This window comes from Aegilops tauschii, chromosome 2 (assembly GCF_002575655.3).
Source record: "Aegilops tauschii subsp. strangulata cultivar AL8/78 chromosome 2, Aet v6.0, whole genome shotgun sequence".
Taxonomy (NCBI): Eukaryota; Viridiplantae; Streptophyta; class Magnoliopsida; order Poales; family Poaceae; genus Aegilops; species Aegilops tauschii.
This window is the reverse complement of record NC_053036.3, coordinates 61,622,897-61,647,621: the sequence shown is the minus strand read 5'-3', so window position 1 is coordinate 61,647,621 and position 24,725 is coordinate 61,622,897. Positions and strand designations below refer to the sequence as shown.

The window sequence follows — 24,725 nt, the reverse complement described above, 5'->3', positions numbered from 1 at the left end:
GCGAGGCTGCACGGGAGCGCCGCCCACGGGCTATGGTGGCCGGCGGTTCGGCTGGTGGTCCGTGGGACCAGGTTGAAGAAGATGCGCCAGGACGAAGAAAACGGTTGAAGATGGGAAATGACTTGACGGCCGTTAGATAGAGATCGCAACGTTTGGCTGACCCGACTGACCCAAATTGCGATTTCGGTCGACTGGCATATGGCCAGCCAGTCCCTTTCTTCTATACGCTTATTTGAGAGCATCTCCAACAGGCGCCCAAAAAGAACTCCGTGCACTAAAAAATCATATTTTTGGCGCCCAACAGCTCCAGCAGATGCTGTAGCGCTAAAAAGTTTTGGGCACGCACTGAAAAACGCTATCGCGCGCAGCATATTTTGGGCTTCGGATTGCGCGCGCTTCACAATATGCAGCTTTTTAGGCGCGCGTCTTTGGGCGTCTGCTAAAATAATGTTACTCCCGGCGCATCAAAAGTGCTATGACGTGCTATAACTTTTACTGGGCCTCAAATTTTTGTGCGGCCGTTGGAGATGCTGTGAGAAAGGTTGCAACCTCCTCCATAGAGGAAGCACCGCAATCGCAAACAATAACATCCACGGCTACAACTTCCGGCCCACCTAAGACTCGCCGTTGGGGCGGACGCTCCTCAGCACGAGCCGCACGCCGTGCTCCGGCTCCACGGTGAGCCTGAGCACCGGCGAGTGTAGGTAGTCTGACGACAGAGCCGCCTCGAACCTGAAGAGCAGGAACGAGAGCAGCACCTTGAGCTCGGCCATGGCGAAGCCCTGGCCGAGACAGGTGCGCGCCCCAGCGCCGAACGGCAGGTACGAGTGCAGCTGCGGCCGCGCCGCGAACCGCTCCGGATCGAACTCCCGCGCGTGGGAGCCCCAGAGCTCCGCGTCCAGGTGCACCGTGGACACCGGCACGTAGATGTTGACGCCCTTGGGCACGCGGACGCCGCCGAGGGTGAGCTCCCGCAGCGCCTGCCGCGACACCACCGAGCCCGCCGGGTACAGCCGCAGCGTCTCCTGGATCACCATCGTCAGCTGCTTCATTCTCTGGAGCGACGAGAGGTCCAGCGCGCCGCCGCCGGCGAGGGCCTCCCGTGCCTCGTCCCTCACCCGGCGCTGCCACTCCGGGTGGAGCGCCAGGAGCATCATGCACCAGGCCGCCGTCACGGCCGTGGTCTCGTACCCGGCGAAGTATATGTTCTTGCAGTTGTCGACCACGAAGTCCTCGGCCGCCGCGACGCCGACGCCCGCCTCGGCCTGGCCGCTGCGGAGCATGGCGTTGAGCAGGTTGTTCCCGCCGTCCGCCTCGCCGCTCTCCCTCACGACGTCCAGTATGAGCCGCCGCACGCGCCGGTTGAGCCGCCACGCCTCCCTGTTGCTCCTCGTGGGCAGGAACCTGAGCCCGGTCATCTCGGCGAGCAGGTTCGGCCTGGACACCGTCTTCTGCAGCTCCCTGATCATGGCGAAGATCCTCTTGCCCTTGACGTAGCTGCTCCCGAAGCAGGTCCGGGAGATGACGTCCCCGGAGTAGGTCCTGAAGTCGTCGTCGACCGTAAGCTCCATGGCGCCGCCGTCGGTCCTGGCCACCCTGGCTTCCCATGAACACACCAGCGCCCGCGCCGAGTCCACCATCAGATCCACCATACCCTAGGAAACGGAAGTCGATCAGATGATATTCAAGATTTACAGTGTCCGCAGAATGTGAGATGATGATGTCGGGGTGGGCACCTTGACCTTGTCGGGGAAGAACTCGGGGGCGATGAGCTTGCGCTGGCGTGCCCAGGCGTCGCCGTTGGACTTGAGGATGCCGTCGCCGAAGAGCGGGTGGTGCGTGACCTTCATGTAGGAGCTCTTGCCGAGCTCGTCGGGCGAGACGGAGAGGCACACGTCGCGGACCACGGCCGGGTCGCTGGCGTGCAGGAACACCATGTTGCCCACGGAGTAGGTGAACACCGGGCCTAGCGAAAACAAACAGCAGAGCAACAAAATCAGCAATAACCAGATCAAAACCTTGGGCCTAACTTGTTCGCCGGTGCACGCACGCATGCATGGCTCGGCTCCGGGCTCTGGCACAGGACACGTGATCGACCAGGCCGGGCATCCTCGGTCGTGCAGCGCCGGCCGGGCCGAATCTTTCGGCATCGGGACAAAGGAGCCACCACTCCTACCTCAATTATTGTTTCTTCTCTAGAACGTATTGCCATTTTTGGCTGGCAGAAAGCGCACGCAATGCCCAATTGTACACATAGTTTTTGTTGCGATTCGATCGTCTCCATTATTGCCTTTATAGCTAGCTAGCTACTGTAGTGTAGTGGTTAATCAACAAAGCACCAAGCACATATTACATCACTGATCGATGCCCATCGATCAACTGGAGATGATATATACGTTACGCATGCATTTTTCTTCTTCGATTGAAGACATGAGATATATATCCATATCCTGCTAGCATTTTTCTTCTTCGATTAAAGACACGAGATATCCTGCTAGGTATCTCTCTCTCTCTCTCTCATGATGCAAGGAAGGGGAAAACTAGAGCGTCTAGAATGGAACGGAAGGTCGGTCTATATATCCAAGTATCCGTTCGTCACCTAGCTGCCTGCCTGCGTTCATTTCTCTACATTTTTGCGTCAGCTTGCACGCCTTCGAAAGACGGTGCCAAACCAACAAGGGATTATATATCCACTCACGCGGAAAAGGGAAATGGAAAGAAGAAGAAGCTGGCCACACATCGCTGCAGTGGATACCTAACCGTAGCACTGTTCGATCGAATCAAACTTTCAATCAGCAACGAACAAGCGAGCTAATCGTAATCCATGGCTGCGCATATACGAGAGAGAGAGAGAGAGAGAGAGAGAGAGAGAGAGAGAGAGAGAGAGAGAGAGAGAGAGAGAGAGAGAGAGAGAGAGAGAGATGTCTATGCACCACGCACGCACGTACCGTACTCGTTCCTCCACTTCTCGTAGAAGGGAAACACGGCGGAGCGGTAGTCGTGCACGACGTCGCCGGCGCCGCGCGTCCGTTTGGCTGCAGCCGCGGCCTGCCTCATGTCGGCGAGGTTGCCGTAGGGGAAGGACGGCGGCGGCCCGCGGACCCCCTGCCTCCTCAGCGCGCGGCGGACCGTCTCCGGCGCCAGCCAGAGGATGCGGTAGAGGTAGAGCGCCAGGGCGCAGGCCCCCACGCAGCACAGGCTCGCCACCACGCCCACCGCCGGCGCCACCCCCATCCTCGCCCTCTAGACTCTAGCAAAGCTCTAGCTCTCTCTCTCTCTCTCTCTCTCTCTCTCTCTCTCTCTCTCTCTCTCTCTCTCTCTCTCTCTCTGTGCTGTGAGCGGGAGGGAATGGGAATCGTTGGGAAGATGATATGATTGTATACGCCGGTGCGGTACTCGGCGGCAGCTAGTGTCCAAACCCCACCTTTATCTTGGACGGGAATACATATATAGCGGTGCGGCGCCGGTCGTCGTCACGTTATTTACATGTTACTACATTGTTCGGTCGGTCAGGGGACGAAGTACATGGGGTTGGGCACTTTGAAGTGAAAGCTGAATAAAACTATTGCTTATCGATGATTTGGTGCAGCATACAAGAATATATATGAGGGTACAAACCGACTTGGGGTAGGGGTACAAAACTGACTTGGACTAGAAGTCGTATACCATAATGACTACTCTAACATCCCCCGCAGTATCAACGGCAGGCTCAACGACGTTGATACTGAAACAGATATCTTGAAACGGCTTAGTAGGCAGTGCCTTGGTGAAAATGTCAGCAAACTGAGCCGTAGAGGGAACATGAAGCACCCGAACCTGACCAAGAGCAACCTTTTCACGAACAAAATGAATATCAATCTCAATATGCTTTGTGCGTCGGTGTTGAACTGGATTGCTGGTCATGTAGACTGCTGATATGTTGTCACAGTAGACAATAGTGGCCTGCTCAATAGGCCTGTGTAGCTCGGAGAGTAACTGCCGAATCCAGATTATATCTGCAACGGCATGTGCCACAGCGCGATACTCAGCCTCGGCCGACGAACGTGAGACTGTAACCTGTCTTTTCGAAGACCAAGAAATCAAATTGTTACCAAGAAAAACTCAAAAACCGGAAGTGGACCTTCGAGTGTCAGGACAACCAGCCCAGTCTGCATCAGAGTATGCGGTAAGCGAGTTTGGAGAAGAATTATTGAGGTGGAGACCATGATTGAGAGTTCCTTTTAAATACCGAAGAATGCGTTTAACATGATTATAGTGAGGAACCCGGGGATCATGCATATAGAGACATGCTTGTTGAACAGCAAAAGAGATTTCAGGACGAGTAATGGTGAGATATTGGAGAGCACCTGTTACGCTACGATAGAGAGTATGATCGGAAAAGGGTTCACTGGTAGCCGAAAGTTTAAAACTAGTATCGACAGGAGTGCGAGATGATTGACAGTCAAGCATACCAGCACGATTAAGAAGATCAAGAATATACTGACGTTGGGAAAGAAAAAGGCTGGAGGAATCTCGAACAACAGCAATGCCTAAGAAATGATGAAGGAGTCCTAGGTCAGTCATAGAAAATTCAGATCTAAGAAGAGAGACAATATGATCTAAGAACTTCTGAGAGGAGGCGGTAAGAATGATATCATCTACATAGAGAAGTAAATAGGCAGTGTCAGAAGTTTGATGATACACAAAAAGAGAGGTGTCGGAGAGAGATGGAGTGAAGCCTATTGTTTGAATGAAGAAGGAGAAGCGTTGAAACCAAGCTCGTGGGGCCTGTTTAAGACCGTAGAGAGATTTCTGAAGAAGACATACATGAGTTGGAAAGGATGGATTTTCAAAACCCAGAGGTTGCTGGCAGTAGACAGTTTCTTGAAGGGAACCATGGAGGAAAGCATTTTTAACATCAAGTTGGTGAATGGGCCATGAAGAGGAGACAACAACACTAAGAACGGCGCGAATGGTGCTAGGTTTAACAACAGGAGAGAAGGTTTCTTCGTAATCAATTCCTTGTTGCTGAGAAAAGCCACGACAAACCCACCTGGCTTTATATCGTGAGAGGCTCCCATCGGAGTGGAACTTTTGGCGAAAAATCCATTTGCCAGAAACAATATTTGTATTGGGAGGACGAGGAACAAGTTGCCAGGTGTTGTTTTGAAGTAAAGCATTATATTCTTCTTGCATGGCAGCGGCCCAATTGGGATCAAGTAGAGCAGTTTTGTAATTCTTTGGAAGAGAAGTGAGAGATACGGAGGTATGAAGGTTTAGGCGGTCTTGGGGTTGATGAAATCCTGATTTGGCCCTAGTACGCATGCGATGATCATTAATCGGGGCTGCTGTAGGAATAGCACGAGGGGGTAAGGTGGGTACTGGTGAGTCCGGCGCAGCGGAAGAGTCGGACGAAGGAGTAGGGCTGGGTGGTGGAGTGGGAGTAGGGGCCGGGGGTGTTGGGGCGGGAGCAGGGGTCGGGGGTGTTGGGGACGTCTCGGGTGGGGTGAGTGTATGGTTGGGATTGGCTATGGCGGGTGTTAATGGTGGTGGTGATAAGTTGTGTTCGGCAGGAAGGGGAGTATATAGTTGGAAAGGACGGGGAGAGGGGGTGTTTGCGGAGCTAGGGGTGTTGGATGGTGTAGTAGTGCGTTGTGAGAAAGGAAAAATGTGCTCAGCAAACGTGACATGATGAGAGACATGAACGTGTCCGGTGTGAAGGTCGAGACAGCGATAGCCTTTGTGCTCGTCAGAGAAGCCGAGAAAAGCACATGGGATAGAGCGTGGTGACAATTTATTTGCAGAAGTGGCGTAGGCATTGGGAAAACAGAGACAGCCGAAAACACGAACCGCGGAGTAGTCGGGGTGAGAAAGAAAGAGGGAATAATAGGGAGTAGTGTTGGGTTTAGTTTTAGAAGGTCGAATATTTAGAAGGAAGGTGGCCATGTGTAGGGCTTCAGCCAAAACTTGGGAGGCATAGATGATTGAATGAGGAGAGTGCGAACTATATCATTGAGGGTGCGAAGAGAGCGTTCTGCTTTACCATTTTGAGGGGAGGTGTAGGGACATGAGAACCTAAGCACGATGCCATGTTGTAAGAAGAAAGTACGATTTTTAATGTTATCAAACTCGCGACCATTGTCACATTGGATAAAGCGAATTCGGAGGAAGAAGTGAACAGACACATAGCGTTGAAAATTAAGGAAAAGAGAATGGACCTCGGATTTGTTGCGTAGAGGAAAAGTCCAGACAAAGTGGGTGAAATCATCTAGGATAACAAGGTAGTATTTAAAACCCGAAACACTTGCAATGGGAGAGTTCCATAAATCACAATGTATTAATTCAAAGGGATAAGTGCTACAAGAACTAGAGGAACTAAAGGGAAGACGCACATGTTTGCCTAATTGACAAGACTCGCAAAACACAGAATTATGAGAGTCCCTATTACATGGTATGGTAAATTCACTAAGCATAGAAGCTAAGACGGCGGGGTTGGGATGGCCCAAGCGACGATGCCAGAGATCGACGGAGGCCAGCATGGATGTTGGAGGGGTGGCGGCAGGAACTCCATTAAGAGAATAAAGATCACCGGAGCTATTGAAGCGAGCGATCTCGGCCTTGGTCAGGTAATCCTTCACAGATAAACCAAAAGGGTCAAATTCAGCCGAAACTAGATTGTCGCAAGTAAATTGGCGAACAGAGATAAGATTTTTAATGAGGGCGGGTGCAACTAGAACATCGCGAAGTAAAAGAGGTTTGGTGGAAGAGGGAAGTTGAGCCTGACCAACACAATATATAGGAATAGATGATCCATCTCCAAGGATAATGGAAGGGAAAGGAGATTTAGTGCAAGAAGATAACCAATTACTAGATGCAGACATATGACTAGAGGCCCCTGAATCAAAGATCCAATCCGTACCTGAGTTTCCTTGTGCAGCAAAGTTATTCATGGCCTGGAGAAAGGCAGCTTGATCCCAGCTCGGCGTCGCAGGTGAGGGTGGCGTCGGAAGCAGGGCCGGCGGATACGATGGTGAAGGCAGTAGGGCCGGCTGGGGAGTGTAGTAGGCATTGGCCGGCTGTGGTGGGGGTGGCGTCGGGAGCACGGCCGGCTGAGGTGTGTAGTAGGCGCCGCCTTCGGTGCTGTAATGACCATAAGGAGCATACGTCGGGGCGGCGTGATAGGCATTGGCCGGCTGTCGGGGGTTGAGAACCCCGGGAGCACCAGTAGGCGGCCGAAGGCCGGGTTGCCAGGCACCTGAGTATGCTGGCGGAGCACCGAGGGTGGACGGAGCGGACCATGGCATGGGCCATGCTTGAACAAGCCCCGTCCAAGGATCATGAGGAGGCCACCATGCAACCGCAGATGGAGCACTGGTGGGTGGTGCAGGACTCGGTGCTGGTGATGTCGTAGGCGGAACCGAACGAGTCGATGGCGGCCTGTAGATAGAGTTTTTGCCGCGGTAGTTCGGACTAGGACGCCAGCCTGGGGGCGGTTGAACAGATGACGATGCGGACGGCCCGGCGGCAGGAGCCGGCCTGGAAGGCGGCGCTGGTGTAGACGGCAGAGGAGGATGAGCCGCAGCATGAAAGACCTTGGGGCGAGAGTCCTTGCGAGCTTGTGTTTCCGCCGCGAGTTGTAGCAAGGAACGAACTTCAGCGAAGGTAGGAGGGGGCCGTATCATCGGTATGAACGAGGCTTGCTTGTCAAAGTCTTCGCTGAGGCCGACGACGACGATATTGATTAGCTGTGTGTCGCTAACTGTATCGCCGAGTTCGCGGAGCTCATCACCAATGGTCTTAACGCGCTGGCAGAACAGGTTCACCGGGGCGTCTCCTTGCACCATATTGCGAAGCTCGGTGTGGAGAGCGTTTTTCCGAGCGTCGGTGTTGCTTTGGAAGAGCTGACGGAGGGAGTGCCAGATGTTGGCAGCGGTGGCGCCGTCGTGATCGAGCATGTTGAAGATCTCGGTGGTGATGCGGGTGTAGAACCACTGGACGATCGCGAGATCGTCTTTCAACCATTGCGGATCGTCGGGGCGGGGAGGACAGTTGGCGGCGACATGCGAGCGCAGGTTGCAGCGGCCGAGGTGGAGATCGAAGAGATGTCTCCAATGGTAGTAGTTGTGGGCGGCGAGATCAAGAACTATGGGGATGTAGGGGCTGACGTCGGAGATTGTGTCAGCAAGAGATATTGGTGCGGCGAGGATGGGTGCAGGATAGTTTTGTGGAGCTATGGTGAGGGCCGAGAGAGAAGCGGCCGCGGCGTTGGCAGCCTTGGCGATGAGTGCGGCCCGGCGCTCGAAGTAGCCGGGCGGCGGCGGCGTTGGCGTTGGCGGAGCCATACCCTAAACCCTGGGACCGGTATCTGATACCATGAAAGCTGAATAAAACTGTTGCTTATTGATGATTTGGTGCGGCATACAAGAGTATATATGAGGGTACAAACCGACTTGGGGTAGGGGTACAAAACTGACTTGGACTAGAAGTCGTATACCATAATGACTACTCTAACATGAAGACGCGGTCGCCGGCGCTTTCGCCTTGGAGGTCGCTCCACCGGTCGCCGACGTTGCCGAGGATCCGGTACCCCTCCTCCGCCAGCCGCCGCCGCTCCGCCGACATGAACACCACCGAGCTCTGCCCCCGGTACGCCGCGCTCCTGCGTGCACACACACCGCCATCGGCTTACTCTCATTCAGGACCAAAATGTTAGGATTAAGGGATTAATCCCTGCTTTATCTAACCGCAGGTAGTTGCTTTGGCAACTGTCGCGTCGGTTCGCCCGACAGGCGTCTCTCCGTACATACACCTCTTTAATGGCATCCCCTCAAATTGTATGTACAACTGTTCATTTACATCTCTGTGTCTGGGTGAATAGGAAAGAAACCTAGTCCCCTCCGCCTAGTGCCCTCCGCCGGCCGCCACTCCGGTCCCGGCGTCCACCGCCCCTCGCCGGCGGCCACTCCGGCCCCGGCGTCCACCTCTCCTGGTTCCTCTCCCCCTCCCTCTCTCCCGCCCCCTCCCGCCCCTCCCATGGCGTCGGGATCTAGAAGCCCGCCTTCGGTCTCGTCCTCTTTCCAGCGGGAGAGACCGGTGGTCTCCGGGCTTGGTCTGTCCGGCTCGCCTAGTTCGGCGCGCTCCTCGTCAGCGGGCGCGGCCCAAGCGGTGGATGGGGCGCCGGTGCCGGAGCCGGGGTGCCGCAGGCCGGGTCCTTCCCGCAAAGCTCGCTGGCGGCGTCGTCGGGCGCTGAGGCGCCAGCAGGGAGCTGGCGGTCAGGGTAGCCGCGCTTCTTCTTGCTCCTCTGAAAGGCGTCAGATTCCTCTAGATTTGTTTGGCCTCTGCTTCAGGTGCTTCCAAGAGGGCCACCGGCGTCAGGACTACACTAATGACCTGCTCTGCATCCGCTGCGGCTTCTCGGGCCACGTCTCTTCCCAGTGCACGGTGCCGCGCAGTCCAATCTCGGCTGAGGAGCTGCGTCGGGCCGTGATTGGCAAGGTGTCTAAAGCTCGTCGGACAGAGCCGGCGCCGGAGGCAGCGACGGCCATGGGGCGGATGCTGTTGGAGCCTAGGCAGGACGCGCCCGGGGCGCCGTCCTCGCCAGTTGCACCCGACTTCCCCCCCATGATGGCCGTCGACTTGTCCCCGCTAGCACGTGCCGAGGTGTGCATTGTGCCGCGGTCGGAGGGGATGGAGGACCTGGAGCGTCGGCTTCAGCTGGCGGTGGTGGTATATGTGGGCGGCGCAAGGCCGCCGGTCTCTTGTGTGGACGCTGCCATCGCCATCTCCGAGCAGCTCAACATCCCAAGGCATCGTTTTTCGGTGCACAAATTCCATCCTGAAGACTTCTTGATTGTCTTTGCGTCGCACGAGCTCAGGAACAGAGTGTTGGGTGTGCCTTTGGTTGAGCATCAGGGTGTCAAGCTTTACATCAAGCCTTGGCTGAGATAGGCGCAAGCTAAATCCAGGTTGATGCGCATTTAGGTCGACCTCATGATCGAGGGTGTGCCGTCGCATGCGTGGTCGAGGGAGACGGCCACGGAGCTGCTGGGCAATTCCTGTCTGATCGAGAGTTTAGCACCGGAGACCGCGAGCAGAGAGGATCTCTCTGTGTTCAAGCTGGGTGCGTGGTGTGTTGACCCGGAGGAAATCCCGGCGTGTCATCGACTCTGGGTGCCGGAGCCGCAGGAGCGTGTGGTGAATCCGGCCGTGCGGCATCCGTCCTTTCGTCAACTACTGAAGTACCCTACACTCATTCACACTAGGAGGCTGAGAGATCATACTCCATCGGAGCTCTGGCGTCGCTCGCCTAGTTCGGACGGTGGCATCGGTCAAAGTGGCCTGCCGGACAGCTCCAATGGATCCCTTCCCGGCGGGGATTGGACGGTGTTGCCTTGGACTCACGGAGTCTGCGACAACAGGGGCGTTGGTCGCCGTTCTCCTGGCCCCGCCGGCGGCAGTGGACATGGCAGATCTTACCGGCAGGCTCTCGAGGGCAGGATCGGTCCATCGAATTGGCGCATCCCGCCAATAGGGAACGGAGGGTTGGCTGTCACGGACGTCACTAGGGTGGCCCACGAGAATGAGGCCTTGACTGGTCTGGCACGTTCAAACCCCAACCAGACTGTGGAGAGGCTGTTGGCAAATGAGGTGGTGCTAGCTGGCGCGCTGGCCACACCGGTTCTGACCGACAAGACTTCAGAGGAGATAAGGATCCCTGTCAAAGTGACTAATGAGCAAATCAGCATCCAGGCCGAAGTAGCCAATGTGGAAGATCAGGCTTCGCTTCCTCCTATCGTAATGCAGAGGGAGCCGGTGGCAAGGGCAGACGACGCGGATGGAGCAGCTTCTCCTGCGGCGACTGGGGTGGGCACGTTGGTCGGGCCGCCCACCTCGGATCCGATGCGGGCGACTCCACCGGCTTGCATGCACAAGGAGGGACAATGCTTCGGTGCCTTAAGGCACCTGCCTTTGTGTCTTTGACATGTGGGCCCAACAGGTGGCCGGCCCACATGTTAGTGACCCAAAGGCAGGTGCCGCACCGAAGCTGCGTCCCACAAGGAGAGTACTGTGGGGACTCCCGAGGCACACCTGCCCCCAGGGATAGACGGGCCCATGGTCACTGTAGGCCGGGCCCCGGTGCAGGAACTGCTGGCACCCACTCCGGACTCGGAGGCTGCCTTGGTGGACCCAGCGTTGGACAAGTCTGGTGAGGTGACTACGCTGCATGCGGGTACACTAGATGCAGCTACGTTGCATGGAGATGTGGAGATGCAGCAAAGCTTGCCTTCTGAGCAGGCTATTGAGGAGACTCGCTTATCATCCAAAGAGCAAGTGGCACTGGGGAACATCAAGACGTTCTGTGCTAGTTTGCTAAAGAAATTGGCGCCTCCCTTGCTGAAGGAAATTGAAGTGGCGAATGGAGTACGCCCAGGTCAAGACCCATTCACGCCGCGCCGCAACACGCGATCGTTAAGCTCCAACGCATCCAGGAGCTCCAAGGCCTCCGCAGCTGAAACAGTGCTACTCAAAGCTTTGGACATTGTACCTGATGAGCTCGCGATCTCGGAGGGTGCCCTCGTGCAGCTACGCGAGATGTTCGACTCACCGCTGCAAGATAAGCACCTACGCGCTATTGCCGCGATCTTCGGGAAGTCTCTACCCATGGATCTAGGCATGGAGAACCTCGTGGTGACTGCAAGCTAGCAGTAGAGGACCGTGGTTGGAGTTGCTGACATGCCTTTATGTCGCGCGTAAAAATGGAGTTGATTAGCTGGAATGTACGTGGCTTGAACAGTCCAGCTAGGAGAAAAGCTTTGAGGGAGTTTATTGATTCTACTAGGCCGGGTATTTGTTGTATTCAGGAGTCTAAGCTAGACTATGTAGACCAGTTCATGATTTTGCAATGCTTTGGCCCATCTTATGATGGTTTCTCGTACCTGCCGGCCGTTGGGACAAGAGGTGGCATTATCTTGGTTTGGGACTCATCGGTAGCTAGTATCTCCAACCATGTATGTGACACTAATTTCATCACTGCCTATGTGGTGCCGGTGGAGGGCTCGCCTTGGTGGCTTTCGGTAGTCTATGGGCCGCAAGAGGACCACGAGAAGATTTTGTTCATGGAGGAACTATCCGCACAACGCCTGCTCTGTCCGGGGCCATGGCTAGTCATCGGAGACTTTAACCTCATTTTGCAGGCGACGGACAAGAACAATGCAAACCTCGACAGGAGAATGATGAGCAAGTTTAGGAGATTCGTTGACTCCAATGGCCTCAAGGAGCTGTATTTGTATGGGCGTGCTTTCACCTGGAGCAATGAGCGAGAGGTTCCCACGCTCACGAAGATCGACAGAGCTTTTGTCTCGGTAGACTGGGAACTAGATCATCCAGACTGCATGCTGCAGGCCCTGTCCATGGCCACGTCGGACCACTGCCCCCTGCACCTTGCTTTGGAAGCTCCCTTGCAGCCGCATAGGCAGTTCCGTTTCAAACTATTCTGGACTAAACTCGAAGGTTTTGAGGAAGCAGTGGAGGAGGCTTGGACTTGCGACTCTAGCATCACGGATCCCTTCCTCAGGTTGGACGTTTTACTACGGAAAACTGCGCATGATCTCACGGTTTGGGGACAGAGAAAGGCGGGTAACATCAAACTGCAGATTGCTATGGCCAACTGGATCATTTTGCACCTGGATCGGGCTATGGATCATAGGATGCTCTCTGCGGGTGAACGTTGGCTGCGCAACACACTCAAGCTGACATCCCTGGGACTGGCGTCACTTGAGTGCATGATCACCAGACAACGGCCGCGGATTCGCTGGCTTGCTGAAGGAGACGCCAACACAAAATTGTTTCACCTAGTGGCCAATGGCAGGAAACTGCGGAACTTCATACCGGCACTACACCATGGAGATGTGGTCATCACAGAGCAAAGTGCCAAGGAAGAGGCCTTCTATGCTGCTTACAAAGAGCTTCTTGGCACGTGCCATGCTAGAGAACATTCCATCGACTTGGATTTTCTTGAAATTACCCCACTGGACCTTCCCGAGCTGGACGCGATATACACCAAAGAGGAGGTGTTTGCTGTGGTCAAGACCATGCCGGCGGACCGCGCGCCCGGGCCAGACGAGTTTATTGGATTGTTCTTCCATAAAGCATGGAATATCATCAAAGGACACGTGATGGCTGCTATTCACAAATTATAGCTTGGAAATGGACGTGGCTTTGGTAGACTGAATCAGGCTATTATCACCCTTATTCCAAAGAAGCAGGACGCTTGCCGTATCGGAGACTTTCGGCCGAACAGCCTACTCCATAGTATCCCCAAGATCAATCCCAAGCTAATGGCCTCGAAACTTTGTCCACGTATGGGAGATCTTGTCAGCATCAATCAATCGGCTTACATCCGTGGAAGGAACATTCATGACAATTTCATGCTAGTGCGACAAGTGGCCAGAAACTTACATAGAAGGAAAGCTAAAGGAGTGATGGTGAAGCTAGATATTTCCCGAGCATTTGACTCACTGTCTTGGCCTTTCCTGCTTGAGGTTTTGCGGGCAAAAGGATTCTCGGAGCTACTGTGCGCTAGACTGGCGACCTTTCTGTCCACGGCAAGCTCCCGCGTACTTGTGAATGGCTGTCCGGGAAGGAAATTTAGACATGTGAAAGGCTTGCGCCAGGGTGATCCGGTTTCCCCCTTGCTGTTCGTCATCGCTATGGATGTGCTCACAGCCCTGATGACCAAGGCGCAAGCGTATGGAGCGATCAGCGCCATGCCGGGATGCTCGCCATTCCAACGGCTGTCGATCTATGCTGACGATGTCATTCTTTTCATCCGGCCGACCATTGCGGACTTGAACTTCACCAGAGAAGCCTTGCAGATGTTTGGCACAGCCTCAGGACTACACGTCAACTTCGCCAAATCTTCGGCGATCATGATTAGATCAAACGAGGCTGACACGGCGAGGGTCTCCAATGCTCTGGCGTGGCATATGGAAATTTTCCCATGCAAGTACCTTGGCATGCAACTTTCTATCAAGCAGCTCACGCGCTCGGAGTGGCAACCGGTGGTGGATGATGTTCTCAACTTCTTGCCGGGATGGCAACGTGGATTGGTGACGAGGCCTGGTAGATTAATCCTTGTGAACAGCGTGATCAGAGCTAGACCCACACATCACCTATTGGTTGCCGGCGCGCCAAAGTGGGCCCTGGAACGTGTCGACAAGAGTTGTCGTGCATTCTTTTGGGCGGGCTCGGAGCACATTCTTGGTGGCAAGTGCCTAGTCTCTTGGCAAAGAGTTTGTCGTCCTAAGCAGCTTGGTGGTCTGGGTGTGTTGGACCTAAATAAGCATGGGTTGGCCTTAAGATTGAGGTGGGAATGGCTTAAGCGCACCGACGAGACTCGACCCTGGCAGGGCCTACCGCTTCTTATGGACACTCAGGTACAAGCTGCGTTCAATAGTCTCGTGCAATGGAAAGTGGGAAATGGTCGGCGCACATTATTTTGGAAGGACAGATGGATCGAGGGACAGTCTGTGGCTGATGTTGCACCCTTGGTTCTCGTGCTAGTACGCACACAAATCATCAACAGGCGAACGGTCAGTGAAGCTCTATCTTCTCATCGTTGGGCTGACGACATATCTGGAAGCCCTTCTGCGGATGCCATGATCCAGATCATTCACCTCTGGGAAATCATGATTGAGATTATCCTGGTGCCGACACAAACTGATGTCCCCATCTGGAGATGGAATACTGGAGGCTCATACACCTCAAAATCAGCCTATGAGATGATGTGGCAGGGAAGCATCCGTTTTGCACCAGCTATGGTGATTTGGAAATGTTGGGCCCCTTTGTCGTGCAAGCTATTCATGTGGCTGGCCACTCATTACATACTATGGACATCAGATCGGCGCCTGCGTCACGGACTGCAAGACCAAATCTCACCTTGCTACATTTGTGATCAGGAGGAAGACTCAGTGGACCACATCTTGCTCCGATGTGTCTTCGCTGGCAAGTCTGGCACTGCTGCTTCTTGAGAGCCAGCATCAACATCATGGTCGTTCCTACAACCAATGACTCCATTATATCTTGGTGGATGGAGACCCGCAAGAGGATGCCGAAGGAGAACAGAAAGGGGTTTGACTCACTTATCATGATTGTTTATTGGCACCTTTGGAAGCATCGCAACGGAATGGTCTTCGGCCCTAGGAGATAAGTGTCTACTGTAGCAACTTTCACCTCTCAAGTGTTCGATGAGCTTACTTGGGTTAGGGCGGTAGGTACCGGAGTCAATGTATTTTGCGAGCAGTCGAGTTTAGTGCTAGGAGTGGAGTCTTCGGGCCGGAGGGTTGCCTAGTGTGTGGCGCCTGGGCTCTTTGTATCACATTCTTGTACATATTTCTGCCTTCTATAAAGCTAAGGTAAGCGATTGTGTACTCTAAAAAAATACATCTCTGTGTCTATTCTCTTGTTCTCTAATCAAAACACGTTATCAGCACGAACATACACCTTGTAACTTGTCTCTATGCGTTCAGAAGATTTGCAACACATTGCAAATAACCTATCAGATTCATTTACTGACTAAAGGTGTCACACAATTCTACAATCCTGCAAAAGTATGCCTGAAAGAGTGGATGTACCAACAAAATCCACTCCACTCCCGTTCAAAGCAACAAGAAGGGGAGATGTATGGCAAAAGTACATCAGGATTCAGCTTATCGCAAGCAATGATATCAAGGTCTGTGAATCAGTAAATGCAAGTCAACTTCACATTGACAGACACCTAATGGGTAGTATACAGTGGACGGGAAACCTCCACCAACCTAGGTCATAGTGCACACAATGACCGGGACATCAGAATACCCGACTCAATCGCATTGGGAAATCGCAAGAAGTCACTATGGGTAACGATATTTTCATCAACTATATATTGATATATAGATTCTAGAGAATCATATAACCGGAAGTCTACAATTGTCGACATACATTTCTCAACTAGATTGTAAAAACCTTTCAAACGATTCAGATCCAAAGACCATGGCCATGGCAAAGTGTGAACAACACTCGGACTGAACTGAAGCAAAGGGTATAATCTACGTAGAAATGATCTTGCTAGATAATGGGAAGGTATTCATAAGCAATACCTACACCAGTTTTCTTCTGGAAACAAAATTGAGAACAACGAGGTGGTCAAACAAAGAGCAAGTATTGTAGCACAAGGGTCCACACATATACCCAACTATTCTCCAGAGGTGGAATCTCATTTCGATAACTTATATCATTGGTAGTTCAAAATCATCTATCTCTACAGTTGACAGATGTAGTGATTACATATCCATGTGGATCACTAGATTCAGACATATATGATTGATTCCCAGTGGAATCTCAATTCTGAATCGAAATATAAAATGCAACATACATTGTGTAAAATAAGTAAGTCATCATACGACTTATTGTTGTCGGTACATATGGTACAACTAACGTAGTGAGATCCTTATACACAAGGATTACTCCTACAACGATGATTATCCATGTTTGTGTGTCTGCAATGACGACACATGTAATCCTCTAAATGACGGAGTTTAAAATGAAGGATTTGGGTAAACCAAAATACCGCTCGTTACTACAAATTGAGCACCTTCATTCATACATTATGGTATACTATGTTGTCTATATCCATAATATATTGGAGAAATTCATTGTGGACAAATCTTATCAATCCATAACTCTCATGGTAGTTCATTATCTAGACGTAGAGAAAGATCTATTTAGACCAAGAGATGATGGAAATGAGATATTGGGACTCAACGTTCCATAATGCCATTGGATCCACCAAACACAATTGGTTGGTACTCAAGAATATCTTTCGATATCTCCAAGGCATCAAAAATCTTGTCTTGGTTTCCAGTTTCATAGAAATGTGAACACTGATATCATTGGATACATCGATCAGATCCCCACTATGTCAGATCGTAGACAAGCTTAGTGTTCCTACTAGGTGTGGTAGCCCCCTCATGAAGAGTCTTCGAAACTGACCTCATGGCTACATCCACCAACCATTATCTCAACGATAATATTTCTTGTGTTGCCTGCTACCTGATGTCTACTACACAAACTTCTTCTTGTAGACGTTGTTGGGCCTCCAAGTGCAGAGGTTTGTAGGACAGTAGAAAATTTCCCTCAAGTGGATGACCTAAGGTTTATCAATCCGTGGGAGGCGTAGGATGAAGATGGTCTCTCTCAAACAACCCTGCAACCAAATAACAAAGAGTCTCTTGTGTCCCCAACACACCCAATACAATGGTAAATTGTATAGGTGCACTAGTTCGGCGAAGAGATGGTGATACAAGTGCAATATGGATGGTAGATATAGGTTTTTGTAATCTGAAAATATAGGTAACAAGTGGTAGAAGTGGGCGTAAACGGTATTGCAATGCTAGGAAACAAAGCCTAGGGTTCATACTTTCACTAGTGCAAGTTCTCTCAACAATAATAACATAATTGGATCACATAACTATCCCTCAACATGCAACAAAGAGTCACTCCAAAGTCACTAATAGCGGAGAACAAACGAAGAGATTATGGTAGGGTACGAAACCACCTCAAAGTTATTCTTTCTGATCGATCTATTCAAGAGTCCGTAGTAAAATAACACGAAGCTATTCTTTCCATTCGATCTATCATAGAGTTCGTACTAGAATAACACCTTAAGACACAAATCAACCAAAACCCTAATGTCACCTAGATACTCCAATGTCACCTCAAGTATCCGTGGGTATGATTATACGATATGCATCACACAATCTCAGATTCATCTATTCAAACCAACACAAAGTACTTCAAAGAGTGCCCCAAAGTTTCTACCGGAGAGTCAAGACGAAAACGTGTGCCAACCCCTATGCATAGGTTCATGGGCGGAACCCGCAAGTTGATCACCAAAACATACATCAAGTGGATCACGTGATATCCCATTGTCACCACAGATAAGCAGGGCAAGACATACATCAAGTGTTCTCAAATCCTTAAAGACTCAATCCGATAAGATAACTTCAAAGGGAAAACTCAATCCATTACAAGAGAGTAGAGGGGGAGAAACATCATAAGATCCAACTATAATAGCAAAGCTTGCGATACATCAAGCATCACCTCAAGAACACGAGAGAGAGAGAGAGATCAAACACATAGCTACTGGTACATACCCTCAGCCCCGAGGGTGAACTACTCCCTCCTCATCATGGAGAGCGCCGGGATGATGAAGATGGCCACCGGTGGGGGTTCCCCCCTCCGGCAGGGTGCCGGAACGGGGTCCCGATTGGTTTTTGGTGGCTACAGAGGCTTGCGGCGGCGTAACTCCCGATCTATTCTGTTCCCCATGGTTTTAGGGTATATGGGTATATATAGGAGGAAGAAATACGTCAGGGGAGCCACGAGGGGCCCACGAGGGTGGAGGGCGCGCCCAGGGGGGTGGGCGCACCCCCTGCGCCTCCCTCGTTGCTTTCCTGACGTGCACTCCAAGTCTCCCGGGTTGCTTTCTTTCCAAAAATAACTTCTCCAGAAGGTTTCATTCCGTTTCGACTCCGTTTGATATTCCTTTTCTTCGAAACACTGAAACAAGGGAAAAAAACAGGAACTAGCACTGGGCTCTGGGTCAATAGGTTAGTCCCAAAAATAATATAAAAGTGTTTAATAAAGCCCATAAACATCCAAAACAGATAATATAATAGCATGAATACTTCATAAATTATAGATACGTTGGAGACGTATCAGCATCCTCAAGCTTAATTCCTGCTCGTCCTCGAGTAGGTAAATGATAAAAGAAAGAATTTATGAAGTGTGAATGCTAGCAGGTGCACAAGTTTGATCAATGATAATTTCAATCACCTTTTCTAGCATCATTATATGTCATAACAGTAGCTCATATCATAAAACTTTGCATGATCAAGTAACAAACTATTCACATGTTAAAGTATAGATCATAAACTTTCTTGAAAACTAACAAACTATGTTCTCAGTCATCAAACAATTGCAATTCATCTTATTTTCAGGAAGAGTCTATGTTAGAGCTTTGATTCAGCAAACTTCACATACTCAACTATCATTTAGTCTTCCATGATTGCTACCACTCAAAGCCTATTTTTAGAACAAATAGCATCCATCGAACACAGAGAAAGATAGGGGCTTAATGTTTCGCCTCCCAACTTATTTATCATATAGTTAATTGTCAACAATAATAATTCATGATCAAATATATTTGAATGGCCATATATGCTTAGATCTTTCCATCACATGATGCTTGCCAACTAAAGAGTAGGTTGGAATGAGAAGGAATACTACTGAATCTTGCATAAAAGTAAAAGATAGGCCCTTCGCAAAGGGAAGCAGGGATTTGCAGAGGTGCCAGAGCTCGAAGCAAAAAAAGAGATGAAAATAATTTTGAGAGGTATGCTTTCATTGTCAACATAATGACCAAGAGTTCCCAATATCTTCCATACTACATACATTATAGGCGGTTCCCAAATAGAAAGGTAAAGATTTTTACTCCCCCTCCACCAACAATCATCAATCCATGGCTTGCCCGAAACAACGGGTGCCTCCAACTAACATCAATCCTGGGGGAGTTTTGTTTGGAATTATTTTTGATTTGATTTCGAACTTTTGATCATGGGACTGGGCATCCCAGTTACCAGCCATTTTCTCGTGAATGATGAGCGGAGTCCACTCATCGTGAGAATAACCCACCTAGCATGGAAGATACTGCTAGCCCCTAGTTGCTACATGAGCGATTCGGGCATACAAAACAGATTATTATTTGAAAGTTTAGAGTTTGACACATGCAAATTTACTTGGAACGGCAGGTAAATACCGCATATAGGTAGATATGGTGGACACGCATGGAGGAAACTTGGTTCAAGGAGTTTGGATGCACAAGCAGTATTCCCGCTTAGTACAGATATTTTGGCTAGCAAAGGATTCTAAATAGCAAGCACCACATGCTATAGGATCCATAACAATATAACTTCTATACAAATATACCCAAGCATAACTCATTACGTTGTCTTCCTTGTCCAACTTCAACTAATTTGCTCAGGTTTGAAAATAATCAATGGGGCTCACAATCATAGAAGATGTCCAAGATAGCATATTTATATGTGAAATCTCTCTTCCTTCAATATTCTTTCATGAATTGTTCAAGTGACCAATACAACGTTTGCTAACCTACAAAAAATTTACCACCTCTACTTCTTATATGTGAAGGTATTACTCCCCATGGGAAAGGCATATGAAACATATATAATTTCAGATTTATGACATTCAAATCATTCAACCATTTACTCATAGGATATAAGTGAAGCACATGAGCAAACAACAAACTACTTCGAAAGATATAAGTAAAGATCAATGAGTAGTCGAATAATTATGTAACTATGTGAAGACTCTCTAACATTTAAGACTTTCAGATCTTGGTATTTTATTCAAACAGCAAGCAAAGCTAAAGAAAATAAAATGACGCTCCAAGCAAAACACATATATTGTGGTGAATAAAAATATAGCTCCAAGTAAGTTACTGATGGAAGTAGACGAAAGAGGGGATGCCTTCCGGGGCATCCCCAAGCTTTGGCTTTTTGGTGTCCTTAGATTATCTCGGGGTGCCTTGGGCATCCCCAAGCTTAGTCTCTTGCCACTCCTTGTTCCATAATCCATCAAATCTTTTACCCAAAACTTGAAAACTTCACAACACAAAACTTAACAGAAAATCTCGTGAGCTCCGTTAGCGAAAGAAAACAAAACACCACTTCAAGGTACTGTAATGAACTCATTCTTTTTTTATATTGGTGTTAAACCTACTGTATTCCAACTTCTCTATGGTTTATAAACTATTTTACTAGCCATAGGTTCATCAAAATAAGCAAGCAACACAATGAAAACAGAATCTGTCAAAAACAGAATAGTCTGTAGTAATCTGTATCAAACGTATACTTCTGGAACTCCAAAAATTATAAAATAAATTGTGTGACCTGAGGAATTTTTCTAGTAATCATCTGCAAAAAGAATCAACTAAATAGCACTCTCCAGTAAATTTTTTTAGCTAATCTCGTGAGCGCTAAAGTTTCTGTTTTTTACAGCATGATCATAAAGACTTCACCCAAGTCTTCCCAAAAGTTCTACTTGGCACAAACACTAACTAAAACACAAAACCACATCTAAACAGAATCTAGATAGATTATTTATTACTAAACAGAACCAAAAAGCAATAAACTAAAATAAAATTGGGTTGCCTCCCAACAAGCGCTATCGTTTACCGCCCCTAGCTAGGCATGATGATTTCAATGATGCTCACAAAAAGATAAGAATTGAAACATAAAGAGAGCATCATGAAGAATATGACTAGCACATTTAAGTCTAACCCACTTCCTATGCATAGGGATTTTGTGGGCAAACAACTTATGGGAACAATAATCAACTAGCATAGGAAGGCAAAACAAGCATAACTTCAAAACTTTAAGCACATAGAGAGGAAACTTGATATTATTGCAATTCCTACAAGCATATATTCCTCCCTCATAATAATTTTCAGTAGCATAATGAATGAATTCAACAATATAACCAGCACCTAAAGCATTCTTTTCATGATCTACTTGCATAGAAATTTTATTACTCTCCACATAAGCAAAATTATTCTCATTCGGAATAGTGGGAGTATCATAAGAGACTTGAATACTATAAATTGTTTCCACATTAAAAGAGTAATGTTCAGAAAAAGGGTAATCATAATCATGACAAGTTTTATAAATATAATTATCACTACTTTTTATAGCATAAGTTTCATCACAATAATCATCATAAGTAGCAATTTTGTTCTCATCATAATCGATTGAAACCTCTTCCAAGATAGTGGACTCATCACTAAATAAAGTCATGACCTCTCCAAATCCACTTTTATAAATATTATAAGATTCAACATCCTCCAAAATAGTGGGATCTTTACTTCCTAAAGTTGACACTCTTCCAAACCCACTTTCATCACTATAATCATCATAGGTAGAAGGCATGCTATCATCATAACAGCTTTGCATATCAAAACGTGGGAGGCTAAAAATATCATCTTCATTAAACGTAGCATCCCCAAGCTTGGGACAAACATTAATTTCAGTAAATATATTCTCAAATATGTCATCCTCATCAAACATAGCTTCCCCAAGCTTGGGCCTTTTCATATCATAAGCATAATCATTCTCATCATTAATAGTATGGATAGCACCAATAGTATAGCAATTATCATCATCACAATGAGTAATAGAAGCAACATCAATTGGGAGAGATACCTTTTTACCTTTGCTTCTCCGTCTTTTCTTGTTCTTCTTCACGTCATGTGTGGGTTTAACCCTCTTTTTTGAGCTCTTTATTGATGAGATTGGTTGAATAGAAGGCTCCTCCTCGTTACCTGATTCATCATAAGAAATAATAGGAGGATATTGGGAAGCCTCTTCCCTTTCATTAGTATTCTCTTCATATTTAATTTTCTTTCTTTTCTTTATGTAATTGGCAATATAGGGATTTTCAATGCAATTCACCGCACAATACATATAAATTTCCTCTAGATCAAAATGAAGAACTCTATCAAGGGCAAATTCTGGAATAACCTTAGTTATACGTTTCATTTCTTCATAACCCAAGAGCAAACTAAGTTCATTATGATGTGCAAGGGAAATCAAGTCATCACAATTTTTGGACACGATACGATCATGAAACAATTTGCATTGGGTACTGAAATGATCATGTTCATTGCAAAGTTCACAAGTACGGCTAAGAAAATTTAAATTTTCAGCACAAACATCTAGCCTTTCTTGCAACAATTTAGTTTCTAAATGCTTATGCCTCTTGCAATATCTATCTTCCCTATTTGGTATGTACTTGCAAACCCAATGCACTCCACAAAAATTGACATGTTTATAGGAGACATTTTCATCATAACTAGTGCAATCATCATTAGTACTATGGATATTCAAGGAGTTCATACTAACAACATTGCAATCGTGCTCATCATTCAAAGATTTAGTGCCAAACATTTTAATGCATTCTTCTTCTAACACTTTGGCACAATTTTCCTTCCCATCATACTCACAAAAGATATTAAAAAGATGAAGCGTATGAGGTAAACTCAATTCCATTTTTTTGTAGTTTTCTTTTATAAACTAAACTAGTGCTAAAACAAGAAACAAAAAGATTCGATTGCAAGATCTAAAGATATACCTTCAAGCACTCACCTCCCCGGCAACGATGCCAGAAAAGAGCTTAGTTGATGGGTGTGAATGCCGCTTACCTAGCCTCCCCGGCAACGGCGCCAGAAAAGAGCTTGATGTCTACTACACAACCTTCTTCTTATAGACGTTGTTGGGCCTCCAAGTGCAGAGGTTTGTAGGACAGTAGCAAATTTCCCTCAAGTGGATGACCTAAGGTTTATCAATCCGTGGGAGGCGTAGGATAAAGATGGTCTCTCTCAAACAACCCTGCAACCAAATAACAAAGAGTCTCTTGTGTCCCCAACACACCCAATACAATGGTAAATTGTATAGGTGCACTAGTTCGGCGAAGAGATGGTGATACAAGTGCAATATGGATGGTAGATATAGGTTTTTGTAATCTGAAAATATAGGTAACAAGTGGTAGAAGTGGGCGTAAACGGTATTGCAATGCTAGGAAACAAAGCCTAGGGTTCATACTTTCACTAGTGCAAGTTCTCTCAACAATAATAACATAATTGGATCACATAACTATCCCTCAACATGCAACAAAGAGTCACTCCAAAGTCACTAATAGCGGAGAACAAACGAAGAGATTATGGTAGGGTACGAAACCACCTCAAAGTTATTCTTTCTGATCGATCTATTCAAGAGTCCGTAGTAAAATAACACGAAGCTATTCTTTCCATTCGATCTATCATAGAGTTCGTACTAGAATAACACCTTAAGACACAAATCAACCAAAACCCTAATGTCACCTAGATACTCCAATGTCACCTCAAGTATCCGTGGGTATGATTATACGATATGCATCACACAATCTCAGATTCATCTATTCAAACCAACACAAAGTACTTCAAAGAGTGCCCCAAAGTTTCTACCGGAGAGTCAAGACGAAAACGTGTGCCAACCCCTATGCATAGGTTCATGGGCGGAACCCGCAAGTTGATCACCAAAACATACATCAAGTGGATCACGTGATATCCCATTGTCACCACAGATAAGCAGGGCAAGACATACATCAAGTGTTCTCAAATCCTTAAAGACTCAATCCGATAAGATAACTTCAAAGGGAAAACTCAATCCATTACAAGAGAGTAGAGGGGGAGAAACATCATAAGATCCAACTATAATAGCAAAGCTTGCGATACATCAAGCATCACCTCAAGAACACGAGAGAGAGAGAGAGATCAAACACATAGCTACTGGTACATACCCTCAGCCCCGAGGGTGAACTACTCCCTCCTCATCATGGAGAGCGCCGGGATGATGAAGATGGCCACCGGTGGGGGTTCCCCCCTCCGGCAGGGTGCCGGAACGGGGTCCCGATTGGTTTTTGGTGGCTACAGAGGCTTGCGGCGGCGTAACTCCCGATCTATTCTGTTCCCCATGGTTTTAGGGTATATGGGTATATATAGGAGGAAGAAATACGTCAGGGGAGCCACGAGGGGCCCACGAGGGTGGAGGGCGCGCCCAGGGGGGTGGGCGCACCCCCTGCGCCTCCCTCGTTGC

General features: G+C 48.6%; 2 protein-coding genes across 2 annotated transcripts; one reads left to right on the top strand and one right to left on the bottom strand.

Moving 5' to 3' along the window:
- Positions 1-132: 132 nt before the first annotated feature.
- Positions 133-3,375, bottom strand: LOC109771853 (cytochrome P450 714B1). Its single transcript, XM_020330548.4, has 3 exons — positions 2,949-3,375; positions 1,737-1,966; positions 133-1,655 (listed from the first exon to the last, which is right to left on the bottom strand). Exons 1-3 carry the CDS (start codon positions 3,232-3,234, stop codon positions 615-617), a joined length of 1,557 nt encoding a protein of 518 aa, XP_020186137.1. The 5' UTR covers positions 3,235-3,375; the 3' UTR covers positions 133-614.
- A 5,637-nt stretch (positions 3,376-9,012) lies between these two features.
- On the top strand, positions 9,013-9,927 carry LOC123497324 (uncharacterized). The gene has a single exon (XM_045233745.1). The coding sequence runs from the start codon at positions 9,013-9,015 to the stop codon at positions 9,925-9,927; it is 915 nt and encodes a 304-aa protein (XP_045089680.1).
- Positions 9,928-24,725: the final 14,798 nt, after the last annotated feature.